The sequence below is a fragment of the Sus scrofa genome, chromosome 4 (genome assembly GCF_054392235.1).
Source record: "Sus scrofa isolate SSC_HxYL_T2T_F1_AM1 chromosome 4, Sscrofa_HxYL_maternal_Yorkshire_Landrace_v2.0, whole genome shotgun sequence".
NCBI lineage: Eukaryota > Metazoa > Chordata > Mammalia > Artiodactyla > Suidae > Sus > Sus scrofa.
In genome coordinates, this window is record NC_139386.1 from 7088413 (window position 1) to 7106613 (window position 18201).

At 48.6% G+C, this 18201-nt stretch overlaps 1 protein-coding gene across 50 annotated transcripts in view; it reads left to right on the plus strand.

The window, feature by feature from the left end:
- Positions 1-18201, plus strand: part of ZFAT (zinc finger and AT-hook domain containing) — a 383679-nt gene that overhangs the window by 4592 nt on the left and 360886 nt on the right. For 27 of the 50 annotated variants that reach the window (XR_014842957.1, XR_014842958.1, XR_014842935.1 and 24 more), the window contains one exon: positions 3485-3553. The exons of the other annotated variants lie outside the window; for them this stretch is intronic. Coding sequence is in view for 2 of the 27 variants with exons in the window: in XM_085021015.1 (XP_084877141.1) it covers positions 3485-3553 (69 nt within the window). In the remaining 25 variants the exon portion in view is untranslated. The remainder of the gene's footprint in view (positions 1-3484; positions 3554-18201) is intronic. 50 annotated transcript variants of the gene reach the window in all.

The following is an 18201-nucleotide window of genomic DNA, read 5'->3' on the forward strand; positions in this document are numbered from 1 at the left end:
TCACTCAGCATAGAGATTTTGAGATCTGGTATTTGGTGTCTTTTTATTGCCTAATAATATTCCACTGTGTGGATGTGCCAGATTGTTTCTATGATAAACACCTAGATTTGTTTCCAGTTTTTGGCTGTTGTAAATAAAGCTGCCATGAACAGCCCTGTATAAGGTTTTTGTAGACATAGATTTGCATTCCTCTTGGGTGACGGAGGGGCTGGATTGTAGGGTAGAGGTGTATTTAACTTTTTAAGAAACTTCCAAGTAGCTTTCCGGAGGAGCTGCACCAGCAGTGAGAGAATTTCACTTGCTCTACATCATCACCAACATTTGGTGTCGTTGGTCTTTTACCTCTGATCTATTCTGGAGGCTGTACTGTGGCGTCTCATCTAATTTGCATTTCCCTCGTAACCTGTGATGTTGAGTACTTTTGCTTGTGCTTTTTTGGCCATATGTATATAATCTTTGGAGAATCTTTTGCCTTATTTGAATGCTGGCTTGCTTGTCTTTTTAATTGTTAGGTTGTAGAGATCTATATAAAGTCTGGATGCAAGACCTTTGTCCTGTGTATGTGTTGTGACTATTTCCTCCCAGTTGCTGCATGCTTATTTATTTCCTTAATTTTATCTTTGATCAGCAGAAGTTTGTAATTTTAGTGAAGTCTGATTTACCAGATGATTACCATTATTTTTGCTTTTACAGGTAGTGCCTTTTGTGTTTTAAGAAATGTTCTCCTACTTTAAGGTCACAAAGATAGCCTCCTAGGTTTGCTTATTTTTTTCAGAGCGTTATACTTCTTGTTTTTATGGTTATACTTCTTGTTTTTATGGTCGGATCTCTCATCTATCTCAAATCATTTGTGTGTGGTGTGAGGTAGGGATCGGAATTCCCTCCCCTCCCCCCACAAAGGTAGATGTTCAGGTTTTGCAGCCTCATTTGTTAAGAGAGACTTTTTAGCTTTTTTTTTAGGGCCACATGTGAGGCACATGGAAGTTCCCAGGCTAGAGGTCGAATCAGAGCTATAGCTGCCAGCCTACATCACAGCCACAGCAACATGGGATCTGAGCTGCATCTGCAGCCTACACCACAGCTCACAGCAATGCTGGATCCCCAACCCATCGAGAAAGGGAAGGGATTGAACTTTTATCCTCATGGATCCTGGTTGATTTTGTTTCCACTGTGCCACCATGGGGATGCCCTACTTTGGTCCTTTTGGTGAAAATTATGTGTGGGTCCATTTCTGAGCTCTCTTGGTCTGTTCCATTGATCTATTTGTTTATTCTTCGTCAGCACCATTCTGAATTACTATAGCTTTGTAGTAATTTTTAAAGTTATAAAGACTATATGGGAGGACATTTTTGGGGGCAGAAGTGCAGGCAGGAGCAAGACCCATCCTGGTGCACCCCAAGGTTGACCCTCACCCCAGGGCAGTGGCTCTGGGCGTGAAGGTTAGGGGCATATTTAGGGAAATGCATTAGAGGAAAAAACCCATGGGACTGGTAATTAATTGAATTTTAACTTAGAGAACAGCCAGCCTTTGTCTGTTTGGCTTTAGGGAAAGAGCAGCAACGAACCTAACAGACACGGGGTTGTGTACCTTTTCAGGCTTTATACACATAGCCCTGGTCCATAATTCTCCATTCCCTCCTGCAGTGGTAAGGAGAAGGCCTTTGCATTCTGCTCCCTGCTTTTATTTTGGAGTTGGACTAGGAAGCTGGCACAGTGCTCGCCAGGTTGTTGGAAGCACCTCCGAAAGACCTTTCCTGGGGACTGAGGCCCCTCCCTCAAGGTCATCTTTGAAGAGTGCCCTGGAGCAGAGGTCCCGCCTGCTTCAGGAGGGCCACATGGCTGCCCTTACCCACTCATCACTAATATTCTTTTTTGTGATGACAGTTTCCATGGACCCCACTCCCTCTTTGTCCCTGCTGTGAGGTGCCCTACAGCCGTCATTCCCTGAGAGTGTCACCCTAATTCTGACTTGGGGTCCCGTTGCCTTTCTTGGAGATTTATAGCAGCATTCCATACTTGGGGATTTTATCAAGTGCATGTGGGCTGGGTGGGGAGCGACAGAAGGTCCCTGGGCTTCAGGAGAGTTCTGCGAGCCCTGAACACTAGGCTTGACTCAACTCTTTTCATGTCATTCTCTCCCCTTCTCCCTCCTTCTCTTTTCAATTTTTAGAAGAAAGCAAAATCATCAGAAAAAACATCCTTGGAGTTCCCTTGTGGCACAATTGGTTAAGGATCTGGCATTATCACTAGAGTGGTTTGGGCCACTGTTGTGGCATGGGTTTGACCCCTGGCCCAGGAACTTTCACACGCCACAGGCGCAGCCAAAGGAAAGAGGAAACATCCTGTGATGTTCTTTTTGAATTTTCTTGAGTCTTCGCCTCTAGTTGGAGATGCCCAGGTGGGGCATGGGTCAGGAGTAGGGCTTTGGTGGCAGGAACTGAGCAGAAGGGGTGGAAGAACATCAGGCGGGCAGGATTCACTGCTGGGATTCAGTGACTGCTGCCTGCCTGTCCAGGCACACGGTCCAAGGTAAAAGGGTCATTAGGAGGACACTGCCCTTGACCGCTGGAGGCCCTCAGGAGGCTGGTCCGTTAGAGGGGAAAAGGGTCTGTGAGGTTTGGCCTGATGATTCCATTGACCTTTGGAGGCTCCAGCCAGAGTGGCTCAAGGAAGGAGAGAGATTTGTGTAGAACCTGATGTTTGGAATCTTGGACGTAAGGAACACAGAGCATCCTTTGTCATTACTGTTATTTTGAACAAGAATCCCTTTGCAAGCCATCTCCAGTGTCTGAGGGTCCCACCTGTCCTACTCTCTGAGTTGTCCCTCTCAAGCTTGCTCTCTCCATCTCGTCCACGTGACTTTCTTCTGATTGGTTGGTGGGGTTTCATTAGCTTTCTGGTTCCATCTGGTCTGGGGTCTGTGAGTCTGTGGTCCCCACCTCGGTGGGGAGAGTGTTAGTTTCTGCAGAACAAGTCAAAGATATGAGTCAAATTGTTATATATATCCCTTGAGGAGGAATTTGGATTTTGTTTTATGCCTGAACTATTATTTTTTGGACTGCTTTTCCTTTGCTTCTGCATTCCTTCACTTCCCTGATTAGCAGCTGCTTGGGTCTGCTCTTTGAACTCTGGGAAGGCCTAGGAGACAATAGCCTTTTTCTACAAATGAGAAACTGGGGACCCGGAGGGGCTCCTATACCTTGGGGGTCCCCACAGGGTCCTGCTTGATCTCATTTGGTGCAAACCCAACTTCCAAAGTGACTTGAGTTTGCTCTTCCCCTCCCCGCATTTCAGCGCAGTCACAGTTACTCATTTAAACCACAGTGGTTTCATTCATTTGTTTGTTTGCATTTCATTTTAGGGATTTTTCTCATACTATTTATTTTTCTTTTTTTTTTTTTTTAAGTTTGTGAACTTTGGGAGTGAGTATTTCTTGTTTTGTTTTGCTTTTTTTTTTTTTTTTCCTTCGTGGCTGTGCCTGCAGCATGTGACCTGAGCCACAGCAGTGATGATGCCGGATCCTTAACCCACTGTGCCACCAGGGAACTCCAGGGTGAGTATTTCTTGTGTTTCAGAGAGAGGTCTGAATTTCGCCGCTTTTTAGTGGGGACCTACCCACAGATGTGACCCAGGGGTGTGTTTCCAGGAAGGAGCGGTGGTCCAGGGGAGGAGGTGGAGTAGAGCGGGACTTCCTTGATGATGGGGGGTGGGTGCCCCGATATTTTCTGGACTGCTACCCTTCATTGAGCATTTCTCCCAGGCCCTTTGTCTGGTCTGGTTTCTCTTCCTTATAACCACCAGTCCTGATGCTGTGCTTATTCTCATTTTACAAACAGAAGTCAGAGGTTCTGGGGGGCGTTGGCTGGCGGCTCTGCCACTCTGAGCTGCTCTTCCTTCCCCAGCCCTTGGTCTTAATGTCATGCTAGGAAGCAGGAGGCGAATGCCTTGGTTAACAGCATTCTCAGGAGACCTTAGGTGAATATTCTGGAAGTGTTCTAGTCCTGTTCATGACAAAGGAAACAGCATTTCTTTGTTTAGAAGTAAGTAGGTTTGTTAACCTTAAATATTGATCTCTTTAAGCTTTTAACTGTATTTTGAATGAAATGATAGTGATGTTTTTGGAATTTGCAGTCTTTTAGGACAGAGAGAGATTAAACAAATAAATAAACACACAATCAGACACATGGTTGCAAACTGGTAATTTCTTCTAAGCAACGGTGCGGGTGGACAAGAGAAAGAAATGGAGACCTGCTTTATATTCCAGGGATTTAAGAAGAGTCTCTCTGAGAGAGTGAGGGAGGAGCTGAGACTGGAAGGATGAGGTTTTGGATTTTAAAAAAAGTCTGACAATCAGAAAGCAGGCACTCACCAGCCCCCTCCACTTTGTAGAATTTCCAGCATCTCAGAACTAGTTCCCAGAGGCTGGAGTTCTCCTTTGCCCTTCATCGCCCCCTAGGGGACATGCATAGAAAGGACCTGCTGTGGCAGTTTAGGAGAAACCTGTGTCTGGAGAGGTGGTGTCTGCAAGCCAGGACTGGCCTGGCCACAGGGACAGCGGGACCTGTCAGGCATGGCAGAAGGACCGGGATGCTGGACCTGTAGGGGAGGGGACCCAAGGCTACCATGTAGCCTGGTCGGGTGCAGGGGCAGGGGCTGGCTGCATAGCTGCCTGACCTTCTAAAGATCCCTCACCTGTAAACAGAATGGTAGCTGCTCAGACCCGGGGAGGGGCAGGGAGGGCACTGGCTGGGGGCCTGGATGCTCCATCTCTTCCAAGGCAAGAGTCTATGAAATTGGGCCTCAGGTAAAGCCACAGTCACTTTAAATTGTTTTCCTGAATAAAATGGATTATTTATGTTCCTGGAGGGAAGGTCTTTGTCTTACTCATTTCTAAATGTGCTTAGCACACCTAGTATGTGGTATATACCAGACGTTCCTGAAATGTTGAACTGTGAGACTAAGTTAAAAATTACTTTTTTTCCCCTAGTAAAAACTGAATAGCCCAGGTATGTGGAGCATACACCTAATATTTACTTTATAGCTTAGTTGCCAGGATGAATGGACCAGATCATTCTTGTAGGCTGAAGTTTGGTGGCCGGAGGGTCTGGAAAATTCTCTTTTCCCTGTGGCTCTTGTTGCTTAAATTTTAAGCTCTCTTTTGGAATTTAAACAAACCTTAGACACATCTGAATATTAGAGGTCAGTTATTTCTTCTTGAATTAGTTTTTTAAGTTCAGAATACATTGTAACTGAGTCCACTTGCAGGCTTTCATGGTAAGTAAAGCAGGTGTTTAAAATTTGAAGTTGAATTTGTGGGTTTCCCACATCTGCCTTCAGTTCTTGCCCAGGCTGTTTTTTTATTTTATATTATTTTATTGTATTAATTCTTTTAGTTTTAATTTTTAATTTTTCATTTCTTTACTGCTATACCTGCAGCATATGGAAGTTCCCGGGCTACGGGTAGAATTGGAGCTGCAGCTGCCACCATACACCACAGCCACGACAACACACCAGATCCAAGCCGCATCAACGACCTATACCACAGCTCATGGCAGTGCTGGATCCTTAACTCACTGAGTGGGCCGGGGACTGAGCCTGCATCCTCATGGATACTAGTCGGGTTCCTTACCCCTGAGCCACAGCGGGAACTCCGAGGCTGTTATTATAGTTTATCTCCTCTGATTATGACCCCAGGAACCCAGAGCAGACAGCCGGCCTCTGAAGCTTGTGACGGTAATACATGAAGATGCCTCTGTCTTTTGCTTCGTTTTGATAGTGTGGACAGGAGCTCTGGCTGGCAAGGTCCACGCTTCATCTTCATGTTCTTAACTCTGTGGGTCTCCAAGATTTTGGGGTGCTGGAGATTTGGGGTGGTGGAGGCCCGCTCTTGTCCCACTGGCTGTCAGGGAGTGGGGCCTGCATGTCACATTTCTCTGATCTGCAGTGAAACAATTGCCAGGTGTCCTGGAAATACTGTGACTACTGGATCTGTGTCTGGTCAGCACTGTGATGTGCTCTGAGTGGAAAATACACGTCAGATTTTGAAGACCTAGTGCAACAACAACAATAAAAATTTCTCATCAATCTTTTAAAAATAAACAGCATGTCAGAGACCTACTATATAGCACAGGGAACTATACTCAGTGTTTTATGATAACACACGAGGGAAGAGAATCTGAAACAGAATAGGTAAGTATTTACATGTGTATAACGAACCACTGGGTACTGACTCTGCTAATGCTGTAAAGCAACTGTATCAATGAAAGTGGATTACACGTGAAAGGATAATGTTTTGGACACACTGGGTTAATGACATGTATTATTAAAATTAATTATGCTTGTTTCTTTTCATTTTAATGTGGCCATCAGAAACTTTGAGATCACCCGAGCGGCCCTCTTTCTGTAGGACAGCACTGTCCCTTCCGGAACGTCTGTGTCTGTGTCTCCATGAGGCAGCGTCCCACGGGCAGGGACCGGCCTGCCTCCTGCAGGAATGGTGCCGAGCCCCTTCCACCTGCCTGCTTGGTCTACAGGCCCGTTTTACCTGTTCTTCCCGGGTGTTGGGTCCTGTGTAGCAATGCAACGTCCTTTCCCCAGCATTTCCTCCGCAAGCTGACCCCCTGCCCCCACCACCCTGATGAGCCCAGCAGGGTGGCAGCAGCTGGGTCTCCAGCCCAGGACCCAGGGATCAGGAAGGGAACGGCTCCTCCAGTCATGCAGAAGGGCCCCCAGAGCTGCTGTCCCCAGGCCCCGTGCTGAAGCTGGTTCGAGGCAGCCCTTTGCCTTCGGAAATGGGACTGGGCGGGTTTGCCACACAAAGGAACCAAAATAAACTGAAACAACAACACACAGAAACTGGAAACTCAGGGGAGTTCCCTGGTGGTCTAGTGGTTAGGACTGTTAGGTTCACTGCTGCGGCCCCGTTCAGTCTCTGGTCTGGGAACTGAGCTCCCACATCAAGCCACTGCACGCTCTGGCCAGATAAATAAATGAATGAATAAACAAATAATTAAATGCTGGAAACTCAGAGGCCTGGCAGCGGTGCCATGAGCATTGCTGTTCCCCTCAGATACACTGTAAAATGAGAGGGAGGGACTTCCCCTTGTGGTTGAGCAGTAATCTGTCTAGAATCCATGAGGATGCAGGGTCAATCCCTGGCCTTGCTTAGTGGGTTAAGGATCTGGCAACACTGCAAGCGGTGGGGTAGGTTGCAGACGCTGCTGGAACTGGTGTTGCTGTGGTTGTGGCGTAGGCTGGCAGCTGTAGCTCTGATTCTACCCCTAGGCTGGGAACTTCCATGTGCCCTGCGTGCGGCCCTAAAAAGCAGGGGGGAAAAAAAGGCAAAAAACAAAAATGAGAGAGGAATTTGCACATTTTGTGTTTCCCATGGTGGGAGGGCTCTGGGCCCCCTCTGGTCTGCACGAGGGGGGCTGATGTCCCTGCAGGGCGTTGGCCACATCCTCAGAGCTTCCCCCTATTTGCTGGGGCAAGGATGGTGCAGCTGCTTAGAGAACTGGGTGAGGGCTGTGGTTCCTGTTGACATAAAATTTGTGGTGCTTTCTTCAGCTCTGACGTTAAGTGTGAGTCGACTATCGCCCAGGGCTCTCACTCTGAGAGAGCTTGAAAATAACTTAAAAAAGTTACGCCACGTTTCAACATGGGAGAAATGTGTATGCATGAAACTATAATGCAGCTGTTGGCCCAGCCTTAATTATAGCTGGTACCAAGCGTTTCTCATTTCATTTTGTTAATGCAGTTTCAACAAAGGAGCACCCGTGGGATTTCTCCTTTGCATTTAACAGAAACGTTAACTTTGTGAGCTAAAGAAGTTGGCATGCTCATCAGCATTTCATGAGATGCATGATAATAATACCAAAGTTAGGGTGTGTGTTTATTGGCATTTCAGCGCACTGAAGCTCTGAGCTGGGAGGGCGCCTTGGAGATTATCCGGGGACGGGTGGGAGGGCAGGTGCATAGCGGGCCTGGCCAGGCCAGAGGGGAGTGGGGCTCTGTCTGGGGCTGTCCCCACACCCTGGCTTCCATCCAGGCGGCTCTGTCCATCTCTGTGTAAGTGAGCCTCTGGGTGAGGCTTGCAGGCCAGGTTCCACTTTAAAACATTCAAGGTCACTGCTAATGGGGTCTAGTGAGGCTCAGAGGCTTACACAGACTCCATCACATTGGGCGGGTGGCCGGGGGCGGGCTGGGAGCAGGGGCTGGGGGACCCAGCTCCTGGCTGAGATGACTGCCCTTCCTACCATGTCAGAAGTGTCAGTCCCCAGCTGGGGATGTCCTGCAGTCCTTTTGCAGCACCAGCAGACCCCCACAGGCTCAGGAGGCCACCACACATGCCAGGGCTGCACGGCTCCTGGAGCAGAGGTGGGTTCATGTTTAGGTCTGGGCTTCTCACCTCACTTTGTCATCTGAATTTTTAAGTTGATTTTTTATCTTTTGCCCTCACCTGTGGCATGTGGAAGTTCCTGGGCCAGGAATCGAACCAGAGCCGCAGCAATGCCAATGCCGAATTCTTAACCCCCAGGCCACCAGGAAACTCCGTATTTTGTTGTTTTAAAATGAGAGATTCCCCTCTATCTTTTCCTTTAAAATTTGCTGTTGAGAAACATGATGTACAGCACACATGTAGAAAAGTGTTTCAAAGTGATGAACAGATCTGTGGATGTTCACAGACTGAATTCACTGTGAGACCAAGCAGAACACATGCAGAAGCCCCAGGCCCAAGGAGAACCTGTCCTGACTCTGCCAAGAAGTGGGGCCCCTTTTGTACTCTGTGCGAATGGAGCACTGAATTAAACTTCTTTGACTCAGTTCCACTTTGTTAGCATAAAAATGTGGCCGTGAATGGGGAAGCACCATAAGGTTTGGAGATAACTTTTATATGGGTTGAGAATTGGCTGGGCAGTGGCTGGTGGTGACTAGGACAGAGAATCTGGGGTTGGCGTTGGGTCTGCCTCACCTGCCGGGTCGTCCAGGACTTGCTGCCAGTACAGACCCAAGCCCTGCTGGGGAAGCAGCAACAGCAAGTGGTGACTCTGCATGTAGGATGGGCTTGGGGCCTGGGCTGTGCTTCTGCTTTATGCTTACCTGCCGAGTGACATTGCATCCCCTCCTTAGGCTCAGTTTACTTGATTTGAAGTGAGGACAGCAGCCCCTCCCTCACTGGATTAATGTGAATATTAAATGGGTGGTGAGCAAAGCATGGCCTCCAGCAGAGGTAGGAGTCAGGGAATATTAGCCACATTTTCATTCGGGTCTCTGCTCAGTCTTGGGAATGGCTTCATCCTTCCGACGGAAGGTGTAGTGCTCAGACTGGCCAGCAGAGGGTGCTCCTGGCACATGTATGGTGCCTGCTTGAGCGAAGGCCCTGGGTTTACTGTGTGTTGGTAACCTATGTTTCCCTCCCCCGCCCCCCCCCAAAAGCTGATGCCTTATATGTAGTGATTCTCTGTTCCCTAGTTCTAGACCTGTTGTCAAGCTGTGTGGGGGCGTACTTATTAGGTGTGTGGTCTGGGTGGGTTGGTGGCACTTTGATTTTCCAGCTTACCCCTCCCTGCAGTGAGTTGCTGTCTTAAATTCTAACACACAAGAATGAGGTTCCCTTTTTGGTATAGTTACTCGTAGTTGTAATCAATCTTTTGAAATGTCTCTGTAGCCTCGTAGGCTTTGTTCTTCTGGGGCTCTGCTACGTTATTACAGGAAATGACACTACCTCCTGCAACAGTGCTGGCCCCAGGGGGGTGGGCAGTTACGGAGATCCACTTGGGAGGTCTTGGTCAAGTTTTGACTTTGTGTTAACTGACCGGGGCTCCTTAGTATCCCACTAACTGCTCTGAGTCCTAGCTCTCTCCTCAGTACATGGGGACGATGACGGTGGTGGTGATGGAGTTGATGATGGTGATGATGACAGAGGTGACGGTGGTGATGATGACAGAGGTGATTGTGGTGATGGTGGTATTGACAGAGGGATGGTGATGGAGGTGATGTGATGGTGATGCTGGCGATGGTGGAGGTGATGGTGATAGGGGAATGGTGATGGAGGTGATGTGATGGTGGTGATGGTGATGGTGATAGGGGAATGGTGATGGAGGTGATGTGATGCTGGCGATGGTGGAGGTGATGGTGATAGGGGAATGGTGATGGAGGTGATGTGATGGTGGTGGTGGTGATGGTGATGGTGGAGGTGGTGGTGATAGAGGAATGGTGATGGAGGTGATGTGATGGTGGTGATGGTGATGGTGATGGTGATAGGGGAATGGTGATGGAGGTGATGTGATGGTGGTGGTGGTGATGGTGATGGTGGAGGTGATGGTGATAGGGGAATGGTGATGGAGGTGATGTGATGGTGGTGGTGGTGATGGAGGGATGGTGGTGGAGGTGATGGTGATAGAGGTAATACTGGTGATGCTGGTGATGGTGGAGGTGATGGTGATAGGGGAATGGTGATGGAGGTGATGTGATGGTGGTGGTGGTGATGGAGGGATGGCAGTGGAGGTGATGGTGGAGGTGATGGTGACAGTAGTAGGAACCATCTACTTGGCCACTTCCCAGGACAGCAGGGCGGATCAGGTGGGGTCACTGGCCTGCAGGCCTGTGGACACAAAGTGGGTGGTCTAATGTAACTCTGAAACTGGGGTGGGTGGGGAGGCTGGGGGTGCCATTTTGGCCATGAAGTCTTCGTCCCCCCCCTCCCCCCGCCACGGCTGACACGTGGGATCTCTCCCAGAACACCCAGCTCTAGGAGCTCTTGTACCTCTTCCTGCTGGGCTTCCCCTAATCCTGGGCCTCCTGTGCACTGGGCCCTGTGCATCTGGGCTGGGCAGGTGCTCACCTGGCCCACGCTTTCAAAGCTCGGAAATCTGGCACTTTGAGGCTTGGCTGTCCATCCCTACCAGGTATCTTGTTGCAGTGAATGTAGCTCTTGAATCAGGAATGCGTTTTTTGGAGTTCCCCTTGTGGCCCACTGGAAACAAATCCAACTAGTGTCCGTGAGGATGAGGGTTCGATCCCTGGCCTTATTCAGTGGGTTAAGGATCTGTGTTGCCGTGAGCTGTGCTGTATGTCGCAGATGCAGCTCGGAGCCTGCGTTGCTGTGACTGTGGTCTAGGCCGGCAGCTGTATCTCCCATTCGACCCTTAGCCTGGGAACCCTCATACAACCACAGATGCGGCCCTAAAAAAAAAGGCAAAACAAGAAAAAAAGAATGCTTTTTCCTCATCAGTTCCAAATTAAATCTATCTGGCTTCTGGTTAAACCACTTTCTCTTCTGTTTTCTCTTTGTCATCTGAACACTGCACTTTCAGTGTCACTCTGACCTATCCTTATGAGAGACCCACAGGGACAGGCAGAGGACATGATGTCCCCACCCACCTGCAGTCACCCAGTCCAGTGGCTGATATGCTTCTGAGAGAAATACCAGGACACCATCAGCCCTGGGAAACATCTGTCCTGTGACCAGGGTTCGCGTCTCTGCCGAGCACCCACAGCTGTGGCCCCGCTGTCCTTCCTTGCCTGGTGTTTGGCCCAGAGCCCGTCAGGCTGTGCGGGGCTCAGGCTGTTTGGGGATCAGTAGGAGATCTTACTTACTGTGCCTTTATTTCTAATATCAATATAAACGTTTCAAATTTAATTTTTTTCTTGGATGACCCATGTAAGCATCATTGTGGAAGATGTGAAAAATCCAGAGCCTATGAAACTGAAAATGAGTGGCATTCAGGAGCTGCCTCCCCGGAGCCAGGCACTTTGCTGGGTGTTGGGGAGTCAGAGGGGTGGGGAAAGGTGTGGCCCTCACGCTGTCTCTGTCTCTCTGTTTCTGCAGACCAGTCTCCATGCCCCCGCTGCTTAACGGTGGCCTAGTCACCCAGGTGGAAGACCTTTTCTCCCAAGTTGCAAGTTGGCAGCCCTCGGGCACATCCAACCTGCAGACTTGATTTCTTTGTCCTGCGTGGTTTTCTTTTCCCAGAAAAATCTCATTTACCTGCTAGCATCTGAAACCCAGAGATTGGAGTTCCCGTCATGGCACAGTGGAAATGAATCCCGACTAGGAACCATGAGGTTGTGGGTTCGATCCCTGGCCTCGCTCAGTGGGTTAAGGATCTGGTGTTGCTGTGAGCTGTGGTGTAGGTGGCAGACGCAGCTCGGATCCCACGTTGCTGTGGCTCTGGCGTAGGCCGGTGGCTACAGCTCCGATTGGACCCCTAGCCTGGGAACCTCTATAGGCCTCGGGTGTGGCCCTAAAAAGACAAAAGATAAATAAAAAAATAAATAAGAAAAAATAAAAACCCGGAGATTGGAATTCCTGCTGTGGCGCATGGGTTAAAAATCCAACTGCAGTGGCTTGGGTCTCTGCGGAGATGCGGGTTCGATCCTGGCCCGTCAGCAGCGAGTTAAAGAATCTGGGCATTGCCACAGCTGTGGCTTAGGTCACAGTCTTGGCTGGGGTTCAGTCCCTGCCCCAGGCACCTCTGCATGGGCGGGAAAAGAAAAAAAGGATACACATAAAGTCCAGAGATTTCAAATACAGATTCAACTTCTTGGAATTTCCCAGGGGGTGGGCTTCCTGTGTGGTTACCCCTCTTCCCCCCCATTGGGCCTCCTGCTGTGGGGCCCGGTGCCCTCGCCTTTCCTGGGCGAGCTTCCTTGGGGGGTGGTTCTGAGGACCCGGAGTTGTCACCTGCCTCCCTACCTTGAATTTGTCCTCCCCTCTGCACTCAAGGCTCCCTGGGGGTTAAGGCTCTCCTCTGCTCCCTCCCCCGACTGGCTGGCCTGCCTCTGCCCCCTGCCTGCCTCCCTCCCCGATCCCTTCATCTCCCTCCCTGGAGCAGCCTTCCCCGGTGCCTCCGCCACAGGATTCCTGCGTTCTCCTGTGCTCTCTGGTGGCACGTGCATACAATCTGTGTTTCTGCCTGATTTTTAAATTCCTTGTGAATTGCCCAATTGGCTTTGGAAGCATATAGGCCTGAATTTGATCCTCTCAGGCAAAGTATAGCTTCTTCCTCTACAACATGGGATAATAATAATATCTTCATGACTGACTTATTGGGGCCACCGTGTACAGCTGTGCAGGTTGCACACTGCACAAGGGTACCATGTCTAAAGAGATCATCACTCATCATAGATTTGTATACTCATTATGACAGTGTTCTGCACATGGTAGTAGAGTATCTAGTTCCAGCAGAGTGAGCACATTGTGAGCAGTTTTTGACAGGGGGAGCTAGTGTCTTAAGAAAAGGGTGCTTTTTCTCCTCTTGCAGAGGTGCCTTGTGGGCGGGCAGCCACCCAGCTTGTCAGGATTAGATGTGGTGAGGGATATACAAGCGCCTGGTCCTCAGGGAGTGTCTGTCTTCTTCCCTCTGTTGAAAGCAGGGTTTGAGCTACTATCACAGAAGTGAGGCCAGAGGTGGGGCCCCAGCCCAAGTGTGTGTGTTGGGGGCACTGGGTTGGGAAATGGGGTCTTACAAGGAAAGAGCAGGGGCTGGGAGTCCAGCCTCCCCTGTACTTAGCCCGAGCTGCTTCTCCATCAGAATCTGGAAGTCTTCCTGAGTTTCACTTGATTCCAAGACTCGCATTTTAACATCCCTAAATGAGGAGGTGTCTCGCAAGTAGTACTATTAGAAACCAGTGTGTCTTAGTCTTTTTTGGTCACATTTTGATCTTTTTTAGTGTTGTTTATGTAAAGTATCAGTGTCCTAGAGTAGCTGTTGTCTTAGATTTGAGGGGATACAGTAATGAGACCTCTTTCACAGGATCCTTGCGAAGATGAAGCATGCCTGGCATGAGCCTTGGGTGGTGCCAGCTCGTACCGAGGGCTTAACGGACTGAGGCTTCCTTTTCTTCTGCCTCTTCCTCCTGGACCCTTTGTTTTGGTTACAGGAAATTTTCAGCAGTGGTGATATATGTCACATCCACAGCTGGTTAAAAGTGCTGCAAAATAAACTAAGCGGAAGGCAAATGTTTTATCCAAGCCCCGGCCTTTTATCCTGAAAATAAAGGGGAAAAAGTGTTTTCCATTGTACTAAGCTACACAGTGTGAGAGTTTATTCGTTACCTTGGATGTGACAGCAGTCTGGCTGTATGTTGCTGAAATATTTCCACTCCTACTGGGAGGCTGCCAGCACTTATGAATTTAATAACTTAAGGGCAGGTGAAAAACAAGAAAACAAAAAATCTAACTCTGAAAGAATCTGCCATCCTGCTCATCTCCTAAGGTCAGCGGTTTAATAGGATCTTGATTTTGGCTGTTGAACGCTCTAATCAATCCAAGTAAAAGTTGAAAAGCAGAGAAGGATGATTTATACTAATCAACAAGAGGAAGGCAGAGGGTTTATTACACTATAGCTTTAATTTTTTATTTGCTATTATTTTTTTTTAGGGCAGCACCCTGGGCGCATGGAGGTTCCCAGGCTAGGGGTTGAGTTGGAGCGGTAGCTGCTGGCCTACACCACAGCCACAGCAGCACGGGATCTGAGCCTCATCTTCGACCTACACTACAGCTCATGGCAATGTTGGGTCCTTAACCCACTGAGCGAGGTCAGGGATCGAACCTGTGTCCTCATGGATCCTAGTCAGGTTCGTTAACCACTGAGCCACAATGGGAACTCCTACTCTGGCTTTTAAATAGAGAAACTTGATGGTCTGGTCGTGAGCATTTTGTCTTCTTGTGGTCATGGGTAAGTGGCTAAGGGTGTTTCTCGTCACCAGTTCATCTAACACTTACTGATACCACCTGCTGTGCCCCTGGTGGCGTGTTAAGACGAGGATGGGTGTCACTGGGGTGGGTGGGGCTCTGGGGGCAGGTAACGCATGCAGGTGGTGAGGAATGTGCTGGGCAAAGATGTGGGTGCAGAGCCAGCCCTGAGAGCCCACAGAGGCCTGCCACCCCATGGAGGTGGCACAGAGACCAGACCGAGCCCTGGCTGTCCCTCTGTGAGCCGTCTCCCTCCTCCCCGTGAGATGTATACCTCACAAGGTGTTTGATTTTGGACAAGGTCATGCATGTGCCAAGCACTGTACCTGCTTCTTCTCAAATGCAGTGCCCTTTCCAGAGAATACACACTGGTAGCTGTTGGTTTGTTTTGTTTGCTAGAGTGTTTGTTTTAACTTCGTATTTGAAATAATAATAGGTTCATGGGGACTTTGAAGGAGCATGCAGAGAGCTCTTATATTGCCTTACCTGGTTCACTGCAATGGTTACATTCTTTGGGCGGAGGGGGGGTGGGGGGGGAAATAAAAAATGTGTTTAACTTAAAACTGACCCTTTTGACCATTTTTAGGTGTAGAGTTTAGGGCATAAGGACGTTCACGTTGTCATGAAGCCCTCGCCGCCGTTCACCTCCAGCACTTTTTCATCCCCCCACCCAGTGGTTACGCCGTGCGTGACTGCCGTGCGGTGTCAAAGCCAGCAAAGGAATGCTGGTGCTGGGCGTGTGGTTCTCATCCGCTTTTACCACGTGTGTGGGTTTCTGGAGCCACCCCTGTAGTCAAGGTGCAGGACTGTTTGTTGACATTTTACCAGTTTCAGTGAAGTGTAATTGTTTCGTTCTTTGCGTTTTAGGCCTGCACCCGTAGCATATGGAGGTTCCCAGGCTAGGGGTCGAATTGGAGCTACAGCTGCCGGCCTACACACAGCCACAGCAACACCGGATCCTTAACCCACTGAGAGAGGCCAGGAATCAAACCTTCGACCTCGTGAATACTAGTCAGGTTCGTTACCACTGAGCCACGATGGGAATTCCCTGAGTAAAGCTTAGAAACCTCATGTCCCCCATTATTTATAATTATCTTAACAGTTTCTTCTGCAGACGTCAAGAACCATGTCAGACAGAGTTATGCCTTTTGCTTAATGGTCGAATATAATTTAGGAAATTAACAGGAAAAGGGACATCTGAGCTATTTGGCCATGTTTTCACCCTTCCCTTTGCCCACGTCCCCTTTCTCGATGTCCCAGGATTCACTGTTTTAGTGCTTTTCTTCCGTTCGGAGCACTTCCTCGGCCATCCTCTGGGTTGGGTCTCCTCGCAACAAGTTCTCTTTCTTCCTCTGGGGGTGCTGGTTTCCCCTTCGTTCCTAAAGGACATTTTTGCTTAGTGTAGAATTATGGGTGGACTGTTCTGTCCTTTCTGTACTTGAAAGGGCTGTGCTGCTTCCCTCTGGGCTCCATGTGTCTGATGAGAAGTCTGCTGTCCCTTGAATAGTTTTTTATTTTTCTCACAGGAAATTTTCTTGCTAATTTCAGACTTTCTCTCTATTTTCAGTTTTCAGAAGTTTTGTTATAATGTGTCTTGGCATAGATCTCTTTGGATTTGCTCTGGAGTTTGCTTTTATTTTTGCTTTTTAGGGCCACACCCATGGCATATGGAGGTTCCCAGGCTAGGGGTTGAATCAGAGCTGCCGGCCTACACCACAGCCACAGCTACACCAGATCTGAACCGCGTCTGCAGCCTGCACCACAGCTCGTTGCAACACCGGATCCTTAACCCACTGAGCAAGGCCAGGGTTTGAACCCGCATCGTCATGGATCCTAGTTGGGTTCGTTAACCACTGAGCCACAAAGGGAACTCCCTGCTAATTTTCTTGACTGTGTGGGTTTGTGTCTTTTGCTAAACTTGGGAAATCTTCAGCCACTATTTATTTGAATAGTTTTCTACATCTCTCTCCTTTCCTGGGATTCTGCTGACACAAGTATTAGATTTTTGTTATAGTCCCACAGGTCCCTCAATCTCTGTTTGTTCTTTTTCAGTCTATTTTTTGTTATTCAGATTGTATATTTTTATTGTTCCATCTTCACAGTCACCGATCGTTCTGGCAGAGGTGGGCAGGAGCTGCAGTGCTGTCTGCGGGGTTTGGCTGTTGCGCGAAAGATATTGTCTAAAGGGTTTCTGTCTAGCAAGGCTGCCCTTTCCTGTCCGTTGGCCAGTAAGAGCAGGCTCATGTTGGAGCTGTTTTTGCCTGTGTCTGTTGGTATTTCTACGTCCAGGTTCTAGGAGGCGAAAGCAAGCCCTGGACCCTCACTGTCTTGTTCCCCGGGTTGCAGGGTGTTAGCTGCTCTGCTGCCTTCTTTCTGATTTTCAGTCTTAGGTTTCTGTTATCTGTGATGTCTGGGTTTTGAGTTGTACTTAGTGGGATGAATTGGGAAAAACACACCTACTCCATTTTTCTGCACCTTTTTGCCATCGTATGTATTTTTAAAGACTTTAGTTTTTTAGAGACATTTTAGGTTTTCAGCGAGACTCAGAGGAAGGTGCACAGATCTCCTGTCCTTGCTGCCTACACGTGTGCACAGCCTCCTTCACCATCAGCGTCCCCGCCGGGTGGTACCCTGGTGCGGATGGAAAGCGTCATTGCCCACAGCCCGCGGTTCCAGCAGGGCTTCCTCCTGCTCTTGTCTGTTCTGCGGCTTTGGGCAGATATGTAAGGATGCGTATCCATCGTTATGGTATCATCTAGAGCATTTTCACTACCCTCAAAATGCTGCGTGCTCTGCCCGCTCAGCCCCCAGCCCCACCCCAAGCATGGCCACCTTTTTACTGTCTTTTTCCTTACTTCTGGAGATCTTTTTACTATCTCCATGGCTGTGCCCTTTCCAGAATGTCGTGTCGTTGGCATCATACCATGTACAACCTTTTCAGACTGGCTTCTTCCACTTAGTAATTGCATTTATGGTTTCTCTGTGTCTTCTCAGAGCCTGATAGCTCCTTTCCTTTCCTTTTGTTTTTGATTGAAGTATAGTTGTTGTACAATATATGTTTTAGGTGTGCAGTGTAGTGATTCACCATTTTTAGAGATTGTACTTCATTTATAGTTATTATAAAATACTGGCTTTATTCCCCATGTTGTGCAATATATCCTTGTGCCTTTGTTTATTTATTTATTGGCTGCGCCTGCACCATGTGGAAGTTCCCAGGCTAGGGATGGAAGCTGAGCCACAGCAGCACCCTGGGGCACAGCAGTGACAATGCCAAGTCCTTAACCATAGGCCACCAGGGAACTCCCTGGCTTATTCTATACTTGATAGTTGGCACCCCTGTCTTGCCCCTCTCTCCTTCCCAAGAGTTTATTTCTTTTTAGCGCCGAATAATATTCATTTGTCTGGACGGAGCCCAGTTGATTTATTTATTTACCCCTGAAGGACATCTTGGTTGCTTCCAAGTTTTGGCGGTTAAGATGAAGCTGCTAGGAACATTTATTTGC